This window comes from Pangasianodon hypophthalmus, chromosome 10 (genome assembly GCF_027358585.1).
Source record: "Pangasianodon hypophthalmus isolate fPanHyp1 chromosome 10, fPanHyp1.pri, whole genome shotgun sequence".
In the NCBI taxonomy this organism is placed as follows: domain Eukaryota; kingdom Metazoa; phylum Chordata; class Actinopteri; order Siluriformes; family Pangasiidae; genus Pangasianodon; species Pangasianodon hypophthalmus.
The window spans coordinates 4,160,609-4,183,941 of NC_069719.1; the positions used below are offsets into that span (position 1 = coordinate 4,160,609).

The 23,333-nt window shown below is 36.5% G+C and overlaps 1 protein-coding gene across 1 annotated transcript in view; it reads right to left on the bottom strand.

Annotated features, from left to right (window-relative positions):
• Window positions 1–5,556: 5,556 nt before the first annotated feature.
• Window positions 5,557–23,333, bottom strand: part of rgs7a (regulator of G protein signaling 7a) — a 56,608-nt gene continuing 38,831 nt past the window's right edge. The window contains exons 8-18 of the mRNA XM_026944099.3: window positions 23,080–23,156; window positions 21,552–21,633; window positions 18,535–18,609; window positions 15,204–15,302; window positions 13,592–13,653; window positions 12,663–12,773; window positions 12,398–12,523; window positions 11,173–11,359; window positions 10,661–10,750; window positions 6,570–6,609; window positions 5,557–6,261 (exon numbers count right to left, since the gene is read on the bottom strand). Coding sequence (XP_026799900.1) covers window positions 6,589–6,609; window positions 10,661–10,750; window positions 11,173–11,359; window positions 12,398–12,523; window positions 12,663–12,773; window positions 13,592–13,653; window positions 15,204–15,302; window positions 18,535–18,609; window positions 21,552–21,633; window positions 23,080–23,156 — 930 coding nt within the window. The 3' untranslated portion in view covers window positions 5,557–6,261; window positions 6,570–6,588. The remainder of the gene's footprint in view (window positions 6,262–6,569; window positions 6,610–10,660; window positions 10,751–11,172; window positions 11,360–12,397; window positions 12,524–12,662; window positions 12,774–13,591; window positions 13,654–15,203; window positions 15,303–18,534; window positions 18,610–21,551; window positions 21,634–23,079; window positions 23,157–23,333) is intronic.

Genomic DNA, 23,333 nt, shown 5'->3' on the forward strand with positions numbered 1-23,333 from the left:
TGTACATATGCTGCTCCTCCCTACACCCCCCCCTTCCTGCCCCCGAACCCCACACCCTGTTCTGGAGTATATGTAGTATATCAGTATCTGGTCTCTCTTTATCTCTCTTTGTCTCTTCCTCTTGTCTCTATTTCTCTGACTCCATGTATATATCTCTGTATCTAAGTGTCACTAAGTGTCTCTTCTCATCTATCTTTTTTATCCTCCTATCTCCTGTCTCTTTCTTTCAGTGTCCATCTCTACCTCCTTTTGTTCTCTTAGTGTCCCTATATATCTCCTTCCTCTTGCTCTGTCTCACATTGTCTCCTCCCTTGTTCTGTTTTGCTCAGTGTCTCTTTCTCTTAGTATCCCTCTATATCTCCTCTTGCTCTGTTTTTTTTTCAGTGTCCTCCTCCATCTCCACTCATTCACTGTCTCTTAATGTCCCATACTTTCTTTGCTCTATCAATGCTCTCCCTTTCTCTGTGTCCATCTCTTTCACTCTCAGCATCCCTCTTTCTCACCTCTCATTCTGTTTCTCTCAGTGTCTCTATTTCTGTCTCTCCTTCTATCTCTTCTATCTTTCACTCAGCGTCCCTCTCTGTCTATTTACTTTCCCTCAGTGTCCCTATCCCCTCTATTTCTCTTTCACTCAGTGTCCTTTATTATCTCTTTTATTTCTCTGTGTCCCTCTCTCTCTTTTATTTCTCTCAGTGTCCCACTCTATCTCTTTTATTTCTCTCATTGTCCCTCTCTATCTATTCTCTTTCAGTCAGCGTCCCTCACTATCTCTTCTCTTTCTTTCAGTGTTCGTCTATATCTCTTTTCTTTCATTTTTATATCTTTTCTTTTCATTCACTCAGTGTCTCTGTGTCCTCTCTTTTTGTCTGTGTCCCTCTCCATCTCTTCTCTGTCTCTCAGTGTCTCTCTCTATCTCTTCTCTTTTTCCCAGTGTCCCTCTCTACCTCTGCTCTTTCTCTAAATGTTCCTCTCTATCACTTCTCTTTTTCTCTGTTCCTCTCTATCCCTCTTTCACTCAGTGTCCCTCTCTATCTCTGCTCTTTCACGCAGTGTCCCTCTCTATCTCATCTCTGTGTCCCTTCTATCTCCTTTCTTTCTTTCAGTGTCCCTTTTTATCTCTGCTCTTTCTCTCCGCGGCCCTCTCTATCTCTGCTCTTTCTCTGTGTCTCTCTCTATCTCTGCTCTTCCTCTCAGTGTCCTTTTCTATCGCTGCTCTTCCTCTCAGTGTCCCTCTCTATCTCCTCTCTCTTTCTCACTTTTACTCGCTCTTGTAATTCCCTTGAGTTTAAGGTGGCAAGTTCAAGAAGCTTTATTGGAATGAATGAAGTAATTAACTGTTTTCTTCTTTTCTCTCAGATTATGGTAATTATGTACATATTTGCTTTATCTTTCTTCCCATACATTCACTGTTTTTTGTTCCAATATTTCCGTTTTTCATGGCATTCTTGTGGTGTGCCAGCTCTGGGTTAAACATTCATTGCTTCTTGTAAAATATGACTTATACGTTGAAGTTTTTGCACAACCGTGATACTTTGCACAATAACAAACAAGTTTAAACATGAAAGACTTCATTTTTTTTACTTGTTCTATTGTTCAGAGCCTGCCTGTTGTTGTTTAGAGCTTAAATTTCCCATGAATCATCATTACTTTCAGTTGAGAAATCTTCTGCGGATGCTTTATGATTTTTCTCAATTTTCCTTCTCGGACTTGCAATTGTTTGTTCTCACGCTTTCTTCATATTTCTTTCACACTCTGTTTTTTTTCTTTTTCTTGCTCTCATTTCAACAAAGTATCACTTCTGCACAAACAGGAAAAGAAAATGTAGCAATAAGGTTTACACACACACACGCACACACACACACACTAAAAAATGTAAAATTTTATTTTTTTAATTTTTATTCATGAGTACATAATAAAAAAGAGATCAGAAGCATTAAAGTTTCTGTTAGATGATGTTGCTTTCTCACTGTTATTCATTTTTTTAAGAAAGTGACACAATTTTCACTTTCTCTGGTTTATGTAATAGGAACACTATTTCTATTAGTAATTCTACTAAAAATATTTAAGCTGCCTGTTTCACACACACACACACACACACACACACACACACCCCTAGAGCGTATATAGTTTCTGGTATAAAACATGAGTAATGCTGTACCCTGTACAATGCACACTGCGGTGCTTTGCCTAGAAATAATATATAGGTGTTTATGTTCAATAAAATGTCTACAGGTAAATAATTATCTCTTAACTAAAGTGATTGGTGATAAATTCTTTTGCACGTAGTTATCTAAGGTTCGCTTGACTCTAACAATCATTTGAACAGAACTGCCGCCATCTAGTGATGAAGGATGTGTAGATGATTTTTCTTGTGCTTATAATGAATAAAATAGCAAATTGTAAAGGAGTCCAAAATTCTACCAACACGAACGTGTCCTCCAAATATCTTCACTCATTTATTCTTTAATGACTAACAGAATATTACATTAAATATTGATTCTCTATAGTAATAATTTGTTGCACTATCACACCAGTATTTTAAGCTATATCAACATGTATGTATGTATGCATGTACAGTACGTATGTATGTACACACACACACACACACACACACACACACACACATATATATATATATATAAAAATGTATGTATGTGTGAATGTATGTATGTGAGTGTATGTACGCACATTTCTATTTTTTTTTTTGGTGAAAAATGTGACTTTTTCGGCTCAAATTCAGCAAATTTGCACCATGCAGTAGGGAGGTCATGACACAAGATTGCATTTAATTTTGTCCTAACACACTCCAAAGCTGAGATATAGTGAGCACAGCATATAGTATACGAGCAGTGTAGTGTAGTGTGGTATGGTATAGTATAGCATAGCACAGTATTGTATGGTATAGTGCTATTTTGTATAGTAGACAAAATAGGTGCAATATGCTATACTTGAGCACAGTAGATGAAATTATAGTAAGGTATACTGTGGTGTAGTACAGTAGAGATGTTGTTGTTGTGCTTTTGGATACTCCTGTTAGGGGTCGCTACAGCGGATCATTGGTCCACATGTTTGATTTGGCGCAGGTTTTACGCCGGATGCCCTTCCTCATGCAACCCTCCCATTTTCTCCAGGCTTGGGATGTGGCACTGAGAGTACAAAAACAGTGGCTGGGTTGGTTCCCTGCCTGGGACTCAAACCCGGGCCACGGCAGTGAGAGTGTGGGATCCATAGCCAGTAGACCCCTGGGGAGTGTTGTACAGTAAGGTAGATAAAATAAGTATATTCCCATCTGGGCTCATGCACTGCGTGTGTACCTTAACTAATATTGAACTTTAAAATGTTTAAATGTGTGAGGCTCAGATCTCAGCTCTGGAGTGTGATAGGAAGAAACTAGTGCACTCCCATGATAGTGCACTCCCGTGATAGTCTTTACCTCCCTAACACATGGTGTGAAGTTGGTGTAAATTGGAAAATGCTGAATTTTTTACCCAAAAAAACACAAAGGGTAACCCCTTACCATTTTTTTGGGTGAAAAATTTGACGTTCTCAGATTTTCACCAAATTCACACTGTCTTTCAGGGCTATCAAGATGAATATAGGAGTGCCGTTAGTTTTGTCCTATCACATTCCAAAGCTGAGATATAGTATAGTTCACTATAGTGTAGTGTAGTGTAGTGTAGTGTAGTGTAGTGTAGTATAGTATAGTATAGTATAGTTGATAAAATTGGTATATATTCCCATCCAAGCTCATGCACTGCATTTGTACTTTAACTGATATTGACCATTAAAATGTTTAAATTTGTGAGTCCCAGACCTTTGTATTTTTGGAGTGTAATATAATGGCAGTAAGAGGCTCAGATCTCAGCTCTGGAGTGTGATAGGAAGAAAGTAAATAGAGTCTTATGATAGTCTTTACCTCCATAGTGCATGATGTGAATTTGGTGTAGATTGGAGAATACTTGGGTGAAAATTTTGAAGTTCTCAGATCATTACCAAATTCACACTGTCTTTTTGGGCTATCAAGATGAACACAGGACTGCAGTTAGTTTTGTCCTATCACATTCCAAAGCTGAGATATAGTGTAGTGTAGTGTAGTATGCTATGGCACACACAGAGTGAATTTGGTGTAAATTGGTGAATATTGAATTTTTTACCTAAAAATGTAGTATAGTATAGTATAATATAGTATGGCAGAGCATGGTATTGTATAGTATAATAGATAAAATTGGTATGTTATTTATTGGAAATGAGAGGCTCAGATCTCAGCTCTGGAGTGTGATTGGAAGAAATTAAATGCACTCCTGTGATAGTCTTTACCTCCCTAACACACAGTGTGAATTTGGTGTAAATTGGAGAACGTTGAATTTTTGACCCAAAAAAACACAAAGGCTAACCCCTTACCATTTTTTTTTTTTTTGGGTGAAAAATTTGACGTTCTCAGATTTTCACCAAATTTGCACCATCTGTTAGGGCTATCAAGACAAATACAGGAGTGCAGTTAGTTTCGATCTATCACATTCCAAAGCTGAGATGTAGTATAGTATAGTATAGTATAGTATAGTAGATAAAATTGGTATATTCCTGTCCAAGCTCATGCACGGCATGTGTACTTTGATATTGACCATTAAAATGTTTAAATTTGCTTAACTTAAATTTGTTCATTTTTAAAATAAAAATCATCCAGTCATCATACACGTAGGATTTCCCAGTCTTCAGCTGTCCAGTTTGGGTGAGTCTGTGCCCGTGATAGCCTCAGATCCCTGTTCTCGGCTGAAAGAGTGGAACCTGATGTGGTCTTCTGCTGTTGTAGCCCATCCACTTCAAGGTTTGATGTTTTGCTCACCTCTTTGCTTATTTGATTTATTATAGACTTCCTGTCAGTTCTCATCAACACAGTGTTCACAGGATATTTTTTTGTTGTTGTCTTTTGCACCATTCTGTGTAAACTCTAGAGATTGTTGTGTATAAAAATCCCAGGAGATCAGCAGTTTCAGAAATACTCAAACCAGCCCTTCTGGCACCAACAACCATGCCACAGTGAAAGTCACAGAGCTCACACTTTTTCCTCATTCTGATGATTGATGTGAACATTAACTAAAGCTGTTTACCTGTGTCTGCATGATGTTACATTGCACTGCTGATTAGATAACTGCATGAATGTGCAGATGTACAGGCATTCCTAATACAGTGGATGGTGAGTGTATATACAGTATGCATGTATGTACAGTATGTATGTTTGTATGTAAGAATCTGTGTACATGAGTGTATGTATGTATGAATGTATATAGGAATGTAAGCATGTGTGTATTTATTTATGTAGGTTTGTATAAAGTTTTCATTAATGCACTGAGACTTCTGGACACCTGCCAATAGAAATTAATCACAGCAGATGTGTATGTATGTGTGTGTGTGTGTGTGTGTGTATGTATGTATGTATTTTTCTATGTAGATATGTGTATGTGTGAAGGTATGAAGAAGAAGAAGATATTTATACAGTTTTCATTAGTGCACTGAAGGTTCTTAACACTTGGCAATCGAAATCAATCACTACAACACTTTCAAATAAATGACTGGCTTTAATACATTTCTCAAGTCAAAGTGTCATTAAATATGGTATAAAAATAAACACAGGAGGGAAGTGGACAAAATGAAGCGACCAGACGATAGACACGGCCAGCGAACATCTGCTGCACGGCCATACAATTGTGACAAGCAAAATTTCTACACATTTGTTTAATAGTGCAATAAAATCAATGCCTATAAGATGGAAGGTGACCACGATGACATCGACTCTGCATCTCCAAACGCTTGGACTAGAAGCAGCTGAACAAGTGTACAAAGTGTTCTTGTGTTTATTCTTTAAAGGTTTGGCTTTACATTTTTAATTGGTCATCATGTTTATTTATTTATGTATTTATTATTTATTTTTGCATCTGACATCATTTTCATAGTTTACATGTGGACAAAGAAATGAAGACAACTTGGACATTGGTTCTGTTATTCAAGGCATCCTTCCTTTCCACAAGTGTCCTATGGAAGCCTGAAATGCCATGCCTGTTTTGTTTGCCCCTTGTACGAGGCTGAAACCAAAGCAAGTTTAGAGTGATGTAAAAACTCAGTCCGTTGAACATGCACGTGATTGGCCAACAACTCAGTGTCCGCACCAATCAAACGGCAGGGATGAAGGGGCAGAGTCCTCGTCCCAGGTTGGTTTGCCGAGGCTCAGACGGCAGGCAGTCTCTTAGACGCCAGAGATTTCCCCTGGAGAGAAGCACAATGGGAAAGGGAAACGTGAGAGAAAAAGAAAACACGAGGGAGTGAAATCTAGAAAGTGAGAGCTGAGTTGGACAAATGGATCGTGTGCTATTTTGGCATTTATTGAAGAGGAATGAAACACTTTGGGATGTGCTCTTGATAAATAATCGATTTTGGGGTGGTAACAGTGTCACTCCTTCACATTGGGCCACATCATACCACCATGTTCCCAAGTGTATTATTCCTTACTTTGCAAATTGTATCACTCAATTACACATACCAAGGTGAGAATGATAGGAAATGATTTACTTTACCTGGAAGAATTGCTGTCCTTCAAAACAAGTTCTTACTTTTCTGTGGACAAGGAGAGAGAGAGAGAGAGAGAGAGAGAGAGAAAGAGACGAGTGAGTAAGAATTCATTTTGGTAGCTGTGGTTTCTTCACCAGGGAACATGTCCAACAGGCAGAGAACTCTGACACACATTTTACAGGAAAGGGTAGGAACAGAGAAGACAATAGCTGTGTCATCACAGGATGAGTGTGACATCGAAGAGGTTTAGGGGCAAGGTCAGCAGATACGGGTCACCTGACCAGATTTAACATTATTGCTTAGCTGAGCGGTTATTTGAAGGAGCACACCAACTTACCACTTTACTAGCAAATTTTTCAAATGAAGTTCTGCAGTCCTGAACACTCCCAGTCTTCAATTAGCATAAATCAAGAGATAGAGAACGTAAAGACAGGAACAGCTGTGTGTGTGTGTGTGTGTGTGTGTGTGTGTGCCTTTGTGAGGCTCAGTTATCCACGTAATGATAGAAAAACATTACTATTTGGACTTTATGAGAATATTTGGCTAGTTTAGGTTTTATTATAAAAGCTACATTAACTGTAGTGATGCTGTTAAATGGTTTAGATGTGTTATGGTCGTTAAATATGTAGTTGCGAAGTTATTGTAGGATTGATAGATGGTTGTAGATTAGTTGTAGCATAGCCGATAAACACTTGTGAATTAGCTGTAGTATAGTGGATAAAGGGCTGTGAATTAGTTGTGGTGTAGTTGAGAGATGGTTGTGGATTAGTTGTAGGATAGTCGCTAAATGTTTGGGGAGTAGTTATAGTATAGTGGATAAATGGTTGTTGATTAGTTCTAGTATAGTCAATAAAGAGTTGTAGTTTAGTTATAGTATAGTAGATAAACAGTTGTAGATTAGTGGTAGTGTAACAGATGAACAGTTGTAGATTAGTGGTAGTATAGCGGATAAACAGTTGTAGATTGGTGGTAGTATAGTGGATGAACAGTTGTAGATTGGTGGTAGTATAGTGGATGAACAGTTATAGATTAGTTGTAGATTAGTGGATGAACAGTTGTAGATTGGTGGTAGTATAGTGGATGAACAGTTATAGATTAGTTGTAGATTAGTGGATGAACAGTTGTAGATTGGTGGTAGTATAGTGGATAAACAGTTGTAGATTGGTGGTAGTATAGCGGATAAACAGTTGTAGATTGGTGGTAGTATAGTGGATGAACAGTTATAGATTAGTTGTAGATTAGTGGATGAACAGTTGTAGATTGGTGGTAGTATAGTGGATAAACAGTTGTGAACTAGTTGTAGTATAGTGGATGAACAGTTGTAGATTAGTGGTAGTATAGTGGATAAACAGTTGTAGATTGGTGGTAGTATAGTGGATGAACAGTTGTAGATTAGTGATAGTATAGTCGATAAACAGTTGTAGATTGTTGGTAGTATAGTCGATAAACAGTTGTAGATTAGTTGTAGTATAGTGGATGAACACTTGTGAATTAGTTGTAGTATAGTGGATAAACAGTTGTAGACTAGTGGTAGCATAGTGGTTAAACAGTTGTAGATTAGTGGTAGTATAGTGGATAAACAGTTGTAGATTAGTGGTAGTATAGTGGATAAACAGTTGTAGATTAGTGGTAGTATAGTGGATAAACAGTTGTAGATTAGTGGTAGTATAGTGGATAAACAGTTGTAGATTAGTGGTAGTATAGTGGATAAACAGTTGTAGATTAGTGGTAGTATAGTGGATGAACACTTGTGAATTAGTTGTAGTATAGTCGATAAACAGTTGTAGATTAGTTGTAGTATAGTGGTTAAACAGTTGTAGATTGTTGGTAGTATAGTGGATAAACAGTTGTAGATTAGTGGTAGTATAGTGGATAAACAGTTGTAGATTAGTGGTAGTATAGTGGATAAACAGTTGTAGATTAGTGGTAGTATAGTGGATGAACAGTTATAGATTAGTTGTAGATTAGTGGATGAACAGTTGTAGATTGGTGGTAGTATAGTGGATAAACAGTTGTGAACTAGTTGTAGTATAGTGGATGAACAGTTGTAGATTAGTGGTAGTATAGTGGATAAACAGTTGTAGATTGGTGGTAGTATAGTGGATGAACAGTTGTAGATTAGTGATAGTATAGTCGATAAACAGTTGTAGACTAGTGGTAGCATAGTGGTTAAACAGTTGTAGATTAGTGGTAGTATAGTGGATAAACAGTTGTAGATTAGTTGTAGTATAGTGGATAAACAGTTGTAGATTAGTGGTAGTATAGTGGATGAACACTTGTGAATTAGTTGTAGTATAGTCGATAAACAGTTGTAGATTAGTTGTAGTATAGTGGTTAAACAGTTGTAGATTAGTGGTAGTATAGTGGATAAACAGTTGTAGATTAGTGGTAGTATAGTGGATAAACAGTTGTAGATTAGTGGTAGTATAGTGGATAAACAGTTGTAGATTAGTGGTAGTATAGTGGTTAAACAGTTGTAGATTAGTTGTAGTATAGTGGTTAAACAGTTGTAGATTAGTTGTAGTATAGTGGTTAAACAGTTGTAGATTAGTGGTAGTATAGTGGATAAACAGTTGTAGATTGGTGGTAGTATAGTGGTTAAACAGTTGTAGATTAGTTGTAGTATAGTGGATAAACAGTTGTAGATTAGTTGTAGTATAGTGGTTAAACAGTTGTAGATTAGTGGTAGTATAGTCGATAAACAGTTGTAGATTAGTTGTAGTATAGTGGATAAACAGTTGTAGATTAGTGGTAGTATAGTGGTTAAACAGTTGTAGATTAGTGGTAGTATAGTCGATAAACAGTTGTGAATTAGTTGTAGTATAGTGGATAAACAGTTGTAGATTAGTGGTAGTATAGTGGTTAAACAGTTGTAGATTAGTGGTAGTATAGTCGATAAACAGTTGTAGATTAGTTGTAGTATAGTGGTTAAACAGTTGTAGATTAGTTGTAGTATAGTGGATAAACAGTTGTAGATTAGTGGTAGTATAGTGGATAAACAGTTGTAGATTAGTGGTAGTATAGTGGATAAACAGTTGTAGATTAGTTGTAGTATAGTGGATAAACAGTTGTAGATTAGTTGTAGTATAGTGGATAAACAGTTGTAGATTAGTTGTAGTATAGTGGATAAACAGTTGTAGATTAGTGGTAGTATAGTGGTTAAACAGTTGTAGATTAGTGGTAGTATAGTCGATAAACAGTTGTAGATTAGTGGTAGTATAGTGGTTAAACAGTTGTGAATTAGTTGTAGTATAGTGGATAAACAGTTGTAGATTAGTGGTAGTATAGTGGATAAACAGTTGTAGATTAGTGGTAGTATAGTGGTTAAACAGTTGTAGATTAGTGGTAGTATAGTCGATAAACAGTTGTAGATTAGTGGTAGTATAGTGGTTAAACAGTTGTAGATTAGTTGTAGTATAGTGGATAAACAGTTGTAGATTAGTGGTAGTATAGTGGATAAACAGTTGTAGATTAGTTGTAGTATAGTGGTTAAACAGTTGTAGATTAGTGGTAGTATAGTGGATAAACAGTTGTAGATTAGTTGTAGTATAGTGGATAAACAGTTGTAGATTAGTGGTAGTATAGTGGATAAACAGTTGTAGATTAGTGGTAGTATAGTGGTTAAACAGTTGTAGATTAGTGGTTGTATGTCATTCCCACGTCAGGATCTTGTGATCTCCCTAGACAACTGTCAGATCTCACCTTCTGTCACTGCGTGCAAACTGGGAGTAACCATGGGCACTCAACTGCCCTTTTCCTCCCACATTGCTAATCTGACACGCTCATGCCAAGTTCTACTTTACAACATCAGAAGGTTTCATCCATTTCTATCCCTATAAACAGTTTTGGTATAGCCGTAGTATAGTCAATAAAAAGTTTTGGTATAGTTGTAGTATAGTCAATAAATAGTTTTGGTATAGTTGTAGTATAGTCAATAAACAGTTTTGGTATAGTTAATTAATGTTTTTTTGGTATAGTTGTAGTATAGTCGATAAACAGTTTTGGTATAGTTAATAAACAGTTGTGGATTAGTTGTAGAATACTGCATAAACAGGTGTAAGTTAGCTGTAGTATAGTGGATTAGTTATAGTCCTACCTTCTTTTTGGCCTGCAGGAGCTCCTGGTAGGCACTGGATCTGATGAAACGGCTGTACGAGTCACTCTTCATTAGTTTATAGATATGTTCCTGAAACACACACACACACATTACATCAGTGTAGCTTGTGGTAATGCATGGACTAAACTGATCATTTAAAATGCTACTTTTCCTCTCATGTCTCTACTGAGCAATGGATGTCCATCTCATTTATATTTTATTGCAATATATTTGCAACATGTATCTTAACATACAACATATTTTTTATCTCTGTCTCAAAAAAAGCAATAAAAATATTGCAAGCACACATACTGAATATTCTAATGAAGTAAAGTAATGAAGTAAAAAAACAACAAGTACATTAAGCAGCATGATAGGAGAATTTTTTTTTTTTCAGTTTTTAGATTTGTTTCAGAGTTAAAGGAATCTTTTCAGCTAAATGCTCTTGGAACAGGATCAATGAAATGAAATTCGGTTCTCAGAGTCACAGGCAGACACTGCGCTCTCTGCACCTGTGCGTCCTCAAAAGCGTAGCGCCCAGGGTCCTTGACGTTCTGTGTGGTTTTGTCGTAGCTCTTGGAATCGACGTTGATGGCGCTGGGAGCTCCGGGAGCCAAAAACTCTTGCCAAATCTCCTGCACACGAGACGGCACCTCCCTAATGGGCCTCTTCTTCAGCTCCTGCACAGCCAACCAGAACCTGACGGAAAGAGGAAAAGAGAAGTGAGATGAGGAAAGATGGAAATGAGCTAAAGCAACAATAATGTAATTTTTCTACAACAATGTAATTTTTTTTTTTTTTTTTTTACAAAATCTAAGCATGCAATTTAAGTCAGTTTTGTGTGTAATTTTTTCCCGCCTCCAAAAAAGGTGTAAATTAGTGCCAAGCATGTTGCTCTAAGCTTTATAGGCAGGGTGTCCAGGTATGTGATTTTCCCACAAAATTGGAATATTTTTTAATTGAAAATTGAATTTGAATTGAATCAAATTTATTTTTTTTAAATAATGTAAGAATCTTTCACCTCAGACTTGTAACCTGAAGGTGAACCTGAAGGTCGTGGGTTCAAGTCTCAGGTCCGGCAGGGATTGTAGGTGGGGGGAGTGAATGACCAGCGCTCTCTTCCACTCTCAATACCATGACTGAGGTGAGACCCTTGAGCAAGGCACCGAACCCCCAACTGCTCCCCGGGCACCGCAGCAAAAAGGCTGCCCACTGCTCTAGGTGTGTGTGTGTTCACTACTGTGTGTGTGTGTGCACTTGGATGGGTTAAATGCAGAGCACAAATTCCGAGTATGGGTCACCATACTTGGCTACACGTCACTTTACATGTCATTTAGGCTGATTTTGTCACACCTATCTGGCAACCCTGCTCATAGCACATACAAAAGAAATTGTGACATCGCCAATTTTCCAGATGTTACAGAAGCCACAGTCAACCACAAGAAACACAGAGTACAGTTTTAGCTGAAATCCTTTTTAAAGTGTGGTACATTCCCTTGCTTTCCCTTTCCCTTGAGGATCTTGTGATCATAATTTTGACACTAATTTATCTCCAGAAAAAAGACCAAGATAGAGACGAAAAAGAGTATGACATTGAACAAGAAACAGACGAGTATTCAAATAGATGACACAGAATCACATTCTACCACATTCTGACATTCCAAGTATCTCTCTCTCTCTCTCTCTCTCTCTCTCACACACAAACACACACACTCCAGCAGAGGGCATCTGTGCTACCTGAGGTTTTCTGAGCTGAACTCGGACTCGAGGAATTTGAGGAACTGCTCTCTCCCTGCAGGATCTTTCAGCACCTCATCCATCCTGAAACCCCAGCGCTTCACCCTGCTCTGTGTCGGCTCCTTACTGCAACACACACACACACACACGCACACCCACACACACAACAGCTCATGCACCGCATATTTATATACCAAAACTCATGACTGTGTGTACTTGTCTGCATGTGTGTGTGAGTGTGAGTGCGTGTGCGAGTCATGCCCACCTCGCCTCCAGCTCCCAGAAGGTTGTGTCGTCCGATATCCACGGGTTTGAGGGGTCAGGAGTAGAGAGGAAAGGATCATAATCTGCATACTGTTCTGTGTAGCCTAATAAGCTACAACAACAAGAAATAAATCAAAAACAGAATAGTAAATAAGATAAATAAATAATAACCACGTAATGAAAACAATAATACAACAATAATATTATTATTAAGAGGATTAGTATTAATATTAATTTATATATAAGATTTATATATTTAAGATATATATATATATATATAGTATGATTGTATTCATAAGTGTTCATATATCTTAATGAAGCATAAATCATTGTCATTGTTTAATTGGTTAGTTAACTGTTTTTTAACTTTTATTTTGAATAAAGTTTGCAGTCTCTGTAAAGGAGCACATCAGAGACATGACTCAGATTCAGGGGGAAAAAAAAGTTGGAACAGGAAGTAAAGTATAAGCAAAACAAAACCAGCTGGCCAATAACCCATGTAATGCATTGATGGGGTAATTTGAGGAAATCCCTCATTAGTGGATTTGCAATAAAGCGATTTGTTATCAGACGAACAGGAAGAGAGCACCACCAAGATGCTGCGCACACTATAAAACCTGCAATTTATCCATTATGTAATATGAGGGATATAAATAAACCGCAGCCATAGGCTGTAGGTATGGCAGTCTGCTCCACACAGGTCGATATGTCAGAATAAAGATCTAGTGCAGGCTCGTTAAAAGCACTTCATCATAAATCCTGAGAGATAATGCTTGTCTTACAGCGGCGGTCATAAGCACATGGCTCATTAACGAGATCAATAAGAAAAACACAAGGAGGTTTAAGCACTGTACAGTAGTGACGATCAAAGGGTCGATCAAAATAGACACACACACACACACACACACACACACATACACACACACTTACCCCTCTGCAACTTTGGACATCTTCAATCGATGTCTGTCTAACTGTGCCTGCCAGAATTTGATCTGAAAAGACAGTAAAGCAAAGAGTCCATCATGACGTGTATTGGCTTATTTTGTGCGTGTGTGTGTGTGTGTGTGTGTATGTGTGTTTGCACAAGTCAGTGTATTACCGGGGTGGACAGTACTTGAGAAATTGTACTTTGTTACTATACTTAAGTATTACTTTGCTATATTTATACTTTACTTAAGTGTTACAGAATTTGAATACTTATATTAAAAAAACATCCATTTTACTCCTTACATTTTATTTAGACCTTTAAAGTACTCCTTACAAATCTCGAAGGTCTCTTGTTCTGTCATCCAGTCAATGACTGAATGCTTACGCATCAATTGAACAAGGTCAGTTACGATGTAGATGTAGAAAAATGATTAAGAATCATGGCAATTCATCAGCATCTGTAATCTACTCGTGCTACGTCATGTACTTGGTGGTGTAGCTAACTGTACGTCTGAATCTGGATAATCCACCAGACTGTAGCATGGAACTTCCTGTAGCGAGGAACCTTACCTCATCTCCTTCACCTTCCTTAGAAGGTATGAACTCTCTGATTTGCTACCATTGGACATCATTTATCGAGCTAGATATGAAGTGATTTATGCCTGAATTGTTCATATGAGCGTTTACACAAGAAATTTCATATTCATGAAAATCCTGTAATTTCCGAAAAACGTTCGTATCCTACTCGCGCGCCTGAGTGTGTGTAAATTTACACATGAAAAGACTAACTAATGTAAACCTTGACTTGATCGAATTTATAATCATATAATGTGCAAGGATTACTGCACGTTTATATCTGGAATATACGGTCGAGTTTAAACTGCTTATTTTTATTATGGTTACAGAGCCGTAAGCAGTTTAACAAACGCCGTTACGATGATCAGTCGTTTCGTGTTCACAGCTGACTGTGCATTTCTATGCAGTTTTGTGGGCATCACTGCATGCAAGTCAGTTGCTCCGTGCATGTTCTTGGTAATTTATGGGTGATTGACATTCATCAGCACGCACACGGAAGTATGAACAAAATCAGCGTTTCTGAATCTTTTGTAAATCTGGCGTAAATTTTTTAGTTCAATTTGGTTTACGCAAACATTTACACTCGACCTAACTAAAAGATTAGTAAATAAGGCTCAATATTTGGCTATATTTAACTAATTTAGCCTAATTTCTTTGCTAATGCCAGGTTAGACGATAATATAACAATATATGGGCATGCTAGTAAAATCCAGTAGCTCAGGATCTAAAAACATTAAGCTAAATTGCTGTTAGAGAGCAGTTGGTAGAAAGGTATTAGAGCATTCAGTAGGTGGAAAGGTTGGCTTATGGGTAAAGAGTAGATGGACAGTAGATCAGTTCCAGTCTCTCCAGCACTGGGGAAGTTTTGCTGGTGTTCTTTTCATTATGTCAACTTGCTCCTCTTTATAAAATACTGATTCATAGAAATTTTTCAGTTGAATTTTTTTTGCTGATTATTCAGAACTTTGCTTAAAAATTTCCACCATTTATATGGAAGCAACTCACAGCAAAACTCACTACTGAACCAATCAGACTGTACCTGGTCCTGAAGCTCCTCCACGGTTGGCTGTTTGGCCTCGGGGGCGGGTGTGTGGGTGGGGCTATGACTGCGGATATCATTCTGAAGGCCGTATACAGACTAAAAAAGAAAAACAAAATCACATTCAATTCAGCGTTTCTTCATTTGGTGCTATATTTAAACCACATGATATCTATACAGAAGTGTGAGTCAAATGAAAACTTTTTTTTGCATTGTTCATTGCAAATAGGTCTCACAAAATGGTATTATTTTTCTACATAATCTCCATTTTGTTCAATGAAAGTGTTCCAGCACTTGTCCAGATTGCTGCAGCCACCGATGCACCATCTGTTGCATTTCTTCATCCCACCGGAATATCTTTCCACCCAATGCCTCCTTTCATGGTCCAAAAACATAGAAATCAGTCGGAGTGAGATCTGGTGAGTACGCCGGATGTGGCAGACACACAAACTGCAGGTTCTTGATGGTTGCAACAGTGTGATGCGCAGTATGGGGCTGTGTGTTTTCGTGCTGCAGCAAGTCCAGGCCGCCTGCAGGATGTTGTGTGAGTGATTGCTGATGACTCACGTAAATTACAGCTGCGTACAGTCTGTTCCTCTAGTTTATGTCACACGTTTAAGGTTTGCATTTGACTAACCCTTGGACATGCAGTGAGGTCCAAAAGTCTGACAGCACTAGTGAAAATGCTTCTATTTTATATTCTTTTCTAATTTAATGCAACAGTTTTCATTACAAATTATTTTATTGACAACATGAGTGAAAAGTCGAATCTTTGAAATATTTAAGAGTTTCTTAGTATTCGGGTTCGTCCCCTTTTTGCTTTAATGACAGTGTGCATTCAAGCTGGTATCGACTCCACAAGTTTGTGCAAAACCTTATGATCCATTTTAGATCAAATCCATCAGTGTCGTCTGATCACACGCTTCAACAGAAGAGATTAGACATGAGGAAAATCGACCCTTTTGTACAAAGCAGTTAACATGATAATATCAATATCACATATTTGCTTTTAAATAGGGACCTGAAATAGCGCAGAATTTTGAATATTAAATAATCAAGATATTGAACATTTACTTTCTTTGTTTTAAATAATTCAAAATTCTATTTATTTCCAATTTTAAATGAAAAAAAAACAGATTTTCAGTATTGTCTCAGACTTTTGGATACCGCTGCATCACTACGATGTATATTTTGCATACCTAAAAACACGTTTCTAAAAAAGAACACAATACATCATTGATTTAAAACAGTATCTGTAACTGCAAAAAGATGGACAACAAAAAAAGTCTTTCTATTATTTTAATCATTGTTTAGTACTGTAGCAGCATGGAAGATTTGTGTACTAATTCTAATAATTGTAATTTCCATCCATTTTCATTTGTATAGCACTATAAATAATAGACATTGTCACAAGGCAGCTTTACAGAAATCCAGATGTAGATTCAGATCCCTAATCAACAAGCCAAAGGCGTCAGTGGCGAAGAAAAACGTCCTGAGATGAGAGAATGAAGAAGAAACCTTGAGAGGAACCAGACTCAAAACAGAAGCTGGCCGGATAGTAAATCATTACAGTATGCAAGTGTAGAAGAGTAAAGACTAACAGTAGTATGTGTTGAAAGTATGATCAGTATGAGCAGATTTGGGATTTTTTTTTTTTTTTGGGAAGTGCACATCTCGGACATTCCACAGCAGGAGAAAGTGAGTCACAAGTAGCACAAAGCTCCAAGTAAACGCAGAGCATCAGGGTGAATCAGTCCTTCATTTCAAATGAAACGCTTTACAGCGACTGTTGCTGATGCTGAGTGTAACTTTATGTAAATAAAAAGTGAAGCAATGTGAACTATTTGTGTGAATCCTAAAAAGTGCTTGGTAAACACCCTCCCCATCCCCCCGAAAAAACAAACAAACAGTAAAGCAATCACATTAATTGTGTACTTTGATTGAATAGCGAGTTTACCAGTAACGTAATCTCATTAGTGGCTGATGGAGTGGTTTCTGATATGCTAATTATCTTGATGAATATGCATGATGTGTTTGGTAGGGAAGGGAGAATCCATACTGAAGTATCAATACTTCTAATCCTGATGCTTCCTTCTAAAATTGATACTATGCGTGGATTTTTTTAATCCAAAAATCCATAGAATGTAATATTGATATGCAGGATAGGAGGTCTCTTTACAGAGAGTGTAGGAAAGAGAGAAAGAGAGAGATATATGGCTTATTTCTGTAATTAAGCAGGACAAAAAGAGAATCATTACAGATCACTTACATTTCACCCGATCACATGATTTTCCATGTGATTATTTGAGTGAAATGTGAGCACATGAGGGTGAATGTCACCATGTCATGCCCTGAATTCACGTAAATAATTGAAATCATGGGAATATGTCATCTGATGTGGAAAAAAATAAAAGCACCTGACCTAAGTGCATGTGAAAAACAAAGGAACCATGTTCACTACATGTGATGAAAAATCATGTGTAAAAAATAAAACCACATGAACTACATGTAAAATAAATAAATAAATAAATAAATAAAACTATTTTAATAATTTAAATAAATAAATAAATAAAACTACATGTAAAAAATAAATAAATAAAAAAAATATTTTAATCATTTAAATAAATAAATAAATAAACTACATGTAAAAAAATAAAATAAAAAAATATTTTAATTATTTAAATAAATAAATAAATAAATAAACTACATGTAAAATAAATAATAAAAATATTTTAATCATTTAAATAAATAAATAAACTACATGTAAAATAAATAATAAAAATATTTTAATCATTTGAAAAAAAAAACAGATGTGAAAAATAAAACCACATGCATTACTTCATTTGAAAAATTAACATGTGAAAAAAATCACGTGAGAAATAAAAACATAGATTACATGTGAAAAATGAACATGGCTAAATATGTTATGAAAAATTTGCATGTGAAAATAATTTAATCATGTGAAAAAAAATTGTGAAAATAATTGTGTAAAAAAAAAAATCAGGAGAGAAATAAAATGACATGCGCTACATGTAGAAAATGTGTAAAACAACGTAAAAATATCACATGTGAATTTTCTGTAATTTCTGTAATTATCTCAAATAATTTATTTCCACATAATTGTTAATATCCATGTATAGCACATGGTGGTGTGGTTTGCAAAAATGTGCAAACTGTCACTGTAGAAACTGCAAATTCTCTCTTTTAATATCCACAAGAAGACTTTTCAGTATCAGAAGTATCGGTATCAGGATGCTAGTCTCGATATCGTATCAAATCAGCCGTATCGCCTGTTCTTAGTGTTGGAATGACTCGTGATATGCTCTGGTACCTTTCTTGTTTTGTGAGGATTCTTCATTCTGGAGGACTTTTTGATGTCCACTTCTGTCGTGTTGACACACCCTGGCTAAAACAATACACACATACACACACACACACACACACACGCACATTTTAAGTTGTAAGTTGCATAATTCATTGTTGGTTATCTAGCGACATCACAAAATGCTACTTTATGCAAATGAACCCTCAAACCAATTATTAAATGTGTTACTGTGATCATCTTGTTGAACCTTACATACTCCTATTGAGCTCTGTGTGTGTGTGTGTGTGTGTGTGTTTGGATAAATCACAGTATTCACACCAACAATCCTAAATAATTTTGACTGAAACAATGCAGGCTGATCTTTAACCCTGAAGACGGAAAAGAAAGAAAACTGTTCTCAAATCTGGGATGTTAAACACACATTGGACAAATGTGGACAGCAAACACAGCTCTTTCAGCGGTAGCCTGGATTAAAAGATTAGCCAAGATTAGTGAAGTTAGCCTGAAATCGCTAATGATGAAGAGCCACTGAAGCACAAATAGCTGTTTTCCCATAAAAGGACACTGAGCCAACATGTAAGAAAAACAGACTCAACAAAACAGGACAAAGAAACCTAATAGCAGTCAGTCCAGTCTATCAGCTATGATTGTGATTAGCATAAATTGTCCTTGCTAAAAATGAATAAATCAGACTTGAGAATATCAGAAAGCAGAATATCATGACTTGGTGTATCCCAAACACTGGCGTTTGATAAGTGAGTTGTTATTAGAATTAATTTTAATAAAATTTTGATACAGCAGGCTTAAATACTGGTTAAGAAAGACACGACAGAAGACAACATCATGACCCTGAGCTGTTGTGGCCTATTCATTAACAAGATTATCGCCTGCTTGCTAATTAGGGAGAAAGCAACACACTCGGCTGACAAAAATAATGCTAATGTGTAAAAGGGTACACATTAAGATAACTGTAATTAACCATCTTTAATATTAATATTTAATATCAATACTGAAAATAAGAAATTAGGAGTTAAAATCATTTAAAGAAAATGTAAATAGTGAAATATTTTATATATTTTATATATTTTAATTTTCTATTTTATATATTTTGATTTTTTTAAATACCTATTTTCATTATAGATATTAAATATTATTGATTACGATTATCTTAATGTGTTAAGCTTAATAAATCCTTTGGCTGCCAAGAATAACCTCTAGGACACTCAAAAATAACCACCATTAGTGTTATACATAACCACCATAAATAACCACCATTTTGTTAGAATGGATTGTATGTGTTTTAGCATTTATTTTTTTTTAGGTTCTACATTCATTATCTTTTTTCTCCCCATTTTCTCCCCAATTAAGGTCTTAGACAAGTCCCACCCACCAGCCTGCTCTACCTATCACACGACAGCTACCAATCAGGGAGCGTGCAGGCTAACACATGCTTCCTCCGAGACATGTGAAACCAACCAGCTACATCTTTTCAAACTGCTGCTCATGCTGCCTCACATGGCAGTGTAACAGACTCAGAGGAAAGCGCTATCTGCCCTCTTCCACATACATGAGCTCACAGATGCTACAGATTGGATTAAGTTAGTCAGTCTACAGTGCATTAGCATTTCTAATAAGCACATTGATGAGACATGAATTAGAGACAGAGCTTAAATCATTACATGGATTCAGAAGCAGAACTTCATTTCAATGTCAAGGTCAAGGTCAAGGTCAAGCTCAAGGTCAACAATCCTAAGTCCTGTCATATCATTTTTTGACTAAACATGAAGATGAATGAAATGAAGAGAGCTTTAATGTTGTGTAAGATGGAGAGGTGGCGAGCCAGCAGCCATGCAGCTTTCAAATTGCTGCAAATGTGCAATTTCAGCTCAACGAGGAGCTTTTCCTCTCCTGCCATCTGGTTCTGCTCTGATCAGCACATTCTGAGGGGAAATTACACCTCATTGTGTGTTGTGCAGAGAAAATCATTAGATGCCAAATCCCATCCCTCAGCAGCCTGTGTGCAGAAGAGAGCAGGGAAATCACTCTTCACTCCTCTCACTCCTCTCACTCCTCTCACTCCTTGACCAAGGTGAATCCACGTTATATTTAATGTGTGATCTTGTAATGAATTTCGCTTAATTGTATTTAATTGGCATGTTGTCCCATTTTCACTTTGGTTAATGTTTTCTACATTACCCACAATGCCATTCGAATATCCGTTGATAGTGATGCAGTGTGATTTAGCCCTCGCTTCATCTCTAGCTAAAGACAGTGATGCAGCAGCGCTTTAGTCCTTTAGTCTGTCCAGCTCTCTCATCTCCTCATCTGTACACGCTGCTCAAACACATCAGCTTCCAAAGCTTCAGTTTTCATACTAACACCACCGTCACACCCGTCGTCACACCCGTCGTCACACCCGTCATCTCTTAGATCGCTAACTAGCCAAGCCAAGTCTCTGCCGTAACTCAGAACAACTGTGTTGTATGAGCTCCACTGCATTCTGGGACTTTGAGTTCAACATTTGCTCTCTTCACAACTTCTTTTATTGACAAGTCACTGCAAATAATAGCTATCACAATTAATATTTGACATGGATGATTTATATTATATTATATTATATTATATTATATTATATTATATTATATTATATTATATTATATTATATTAAGTGTTTTAAAAGAATGATGTTTAAACTTACAAACACACGTACACATTATTATTTAAAAAATGAACATCTAACATTAATGCAACAATTGTTCATATTTTAAGAAATATTTTAAGAAATTTCCCACTGGCATAAATAAAGTCTAATCTTATCTTAGTCTAATCTCATTTTGAGAACTCTAATATACTGTACTTCTGAATTTATATGAAATTTCCCAAACATTTTTTTCTTTCTCTTTGCACACTACACTACACACTCACCCATTAACACAGATACACACAAACACACACACACACACACACACACACACACACACACATAAACACGTAGACACACACACACAGAGTTGTCCCCTTACCACCGGTCTGTGCACATCCCAGAATGCTCTCTCCTGACTGTCAAGAATTTTCCTCTCGATTTTGTCCCTCTTCTTGTCGACTCTGGACAGGAAGGACAACAATTAATTGCGTCCGACTAAAACTCATAACTTGACCTCCGACTAGGAAAAAACAAAGAAAACGCTCCCTCTTTACTCAGAATTCCTCATCGGAAGCTCTAGAGTTCAGTGAGTGACGTCAAATCAACATGGCCGCTCACAGAATCAACAGTAAACACAGCAGCACTTCTTTAATTTGAAATGAGTTTTACTGTATATACACAAGTATCTGTTTTAGATCAGTCAACATACAGACGTATTCACTTGTTCAATCTATAACACTGACTGTACAGTTCACTGTTTCGAGGAGGAAGATATACATCACTCATCACAGGTAGCTGGCTAGCTCGCTGCTGATGTTCAAAAGCCGAAAATAGAGGCGTCCGTGGGTTTTTCTCCCACTTCTTAGCTTGAATGCACGGAGGTCAAAAATGATGTAATTCTGAGTTCTGACTTCACTTCTGAGGTAAGTTGAATGGTGAATAATATCATTACCTTGTCAAAACAACACTTATTTCTCATTTCTCTCTTTTCAGAGGCAAGGTCTTACAAAGTGTTTTCATTTTCATCAAAAACTAATGCTAACTACACACATACACACTTTATTTGTATGTGTCTGTAAAAAGTTTCATTTTTTTTGTAAACTTTTTTATAAGCAAGTACTACATAGTTTACTAATTAAAGATGGCTTCAATTAGTATATAAATATCAAATTAGTATAAAATATTAAAACAAAAGTATTTAATATTAGTAAATGCTTTAAATAATCAATTTTAAAACACGTATTTGAAAATTGTGTTTCCATTGTCTTATAAACATCCAACACTCCTGATCTGAAAGAGATTATAAAGAGTTCCTCAGCTCATTTTTAAGATGTTGCGAGCTGAGGAAACCGGAAAATGTGCAGGACAGTGGAAATATATCTTAGATAATCCATCTACTGGAGTGTTTTGGGAGATGGGAGGAAACCGGAGGAATGTCCCACACGGACTGGGGTTGATGACAAAAAAGTAATAAATTAAAGATAAAATCACCATTAATTGATGAAAGGGTTTTAACCTGATGCCTGGAAATTAATACATTATATTAATATTTAATTAATTAATTATTAACTATTCATTAATCAATCATGAATTAATCATCAATCCTTAAATATTAAACTACATATACAGTAACTTGCTTTATAATAATTGATTATCATTTGTATTTATTATTATAATAACAAATTTATACAAAATAAGATATTAGTAGCACATGGAAGCTCTAAACACACAGTTGGACTCTTCTTGGGCTTATATTAGTGAAAAAATGATAGAATATGTTCCATAGCTGATAAAATAATTGTAGCAAACACTGATTTTTTTGATCCTGACTGACTGCAAGTGCCACTTTCTGTATATCATGCAACAAGTCTGACCTTTGACCCCAGTTAGGTTAAAAGGACACCCACTTAGCTTGTGCTTCTGCTTGCATAAAGATGAACTCCCATTTCCTGGCAAAGGCACGCTGGAGCCGCGCTAAACTCTCCTGCATCACAGAGAGAGAGAGGGCAAAGGTCAAACAGAAGGGCAGATTGGATAGAAGGATAGAAGGATAATGAACGTTGTGTCCACTGCCTATATTTTAGAAGGCTATTTTTATAATGCTCAAACAACCGAGATAAGTTGATTATGTAATTATTGTGGCTTAATGCATACGTCAAAT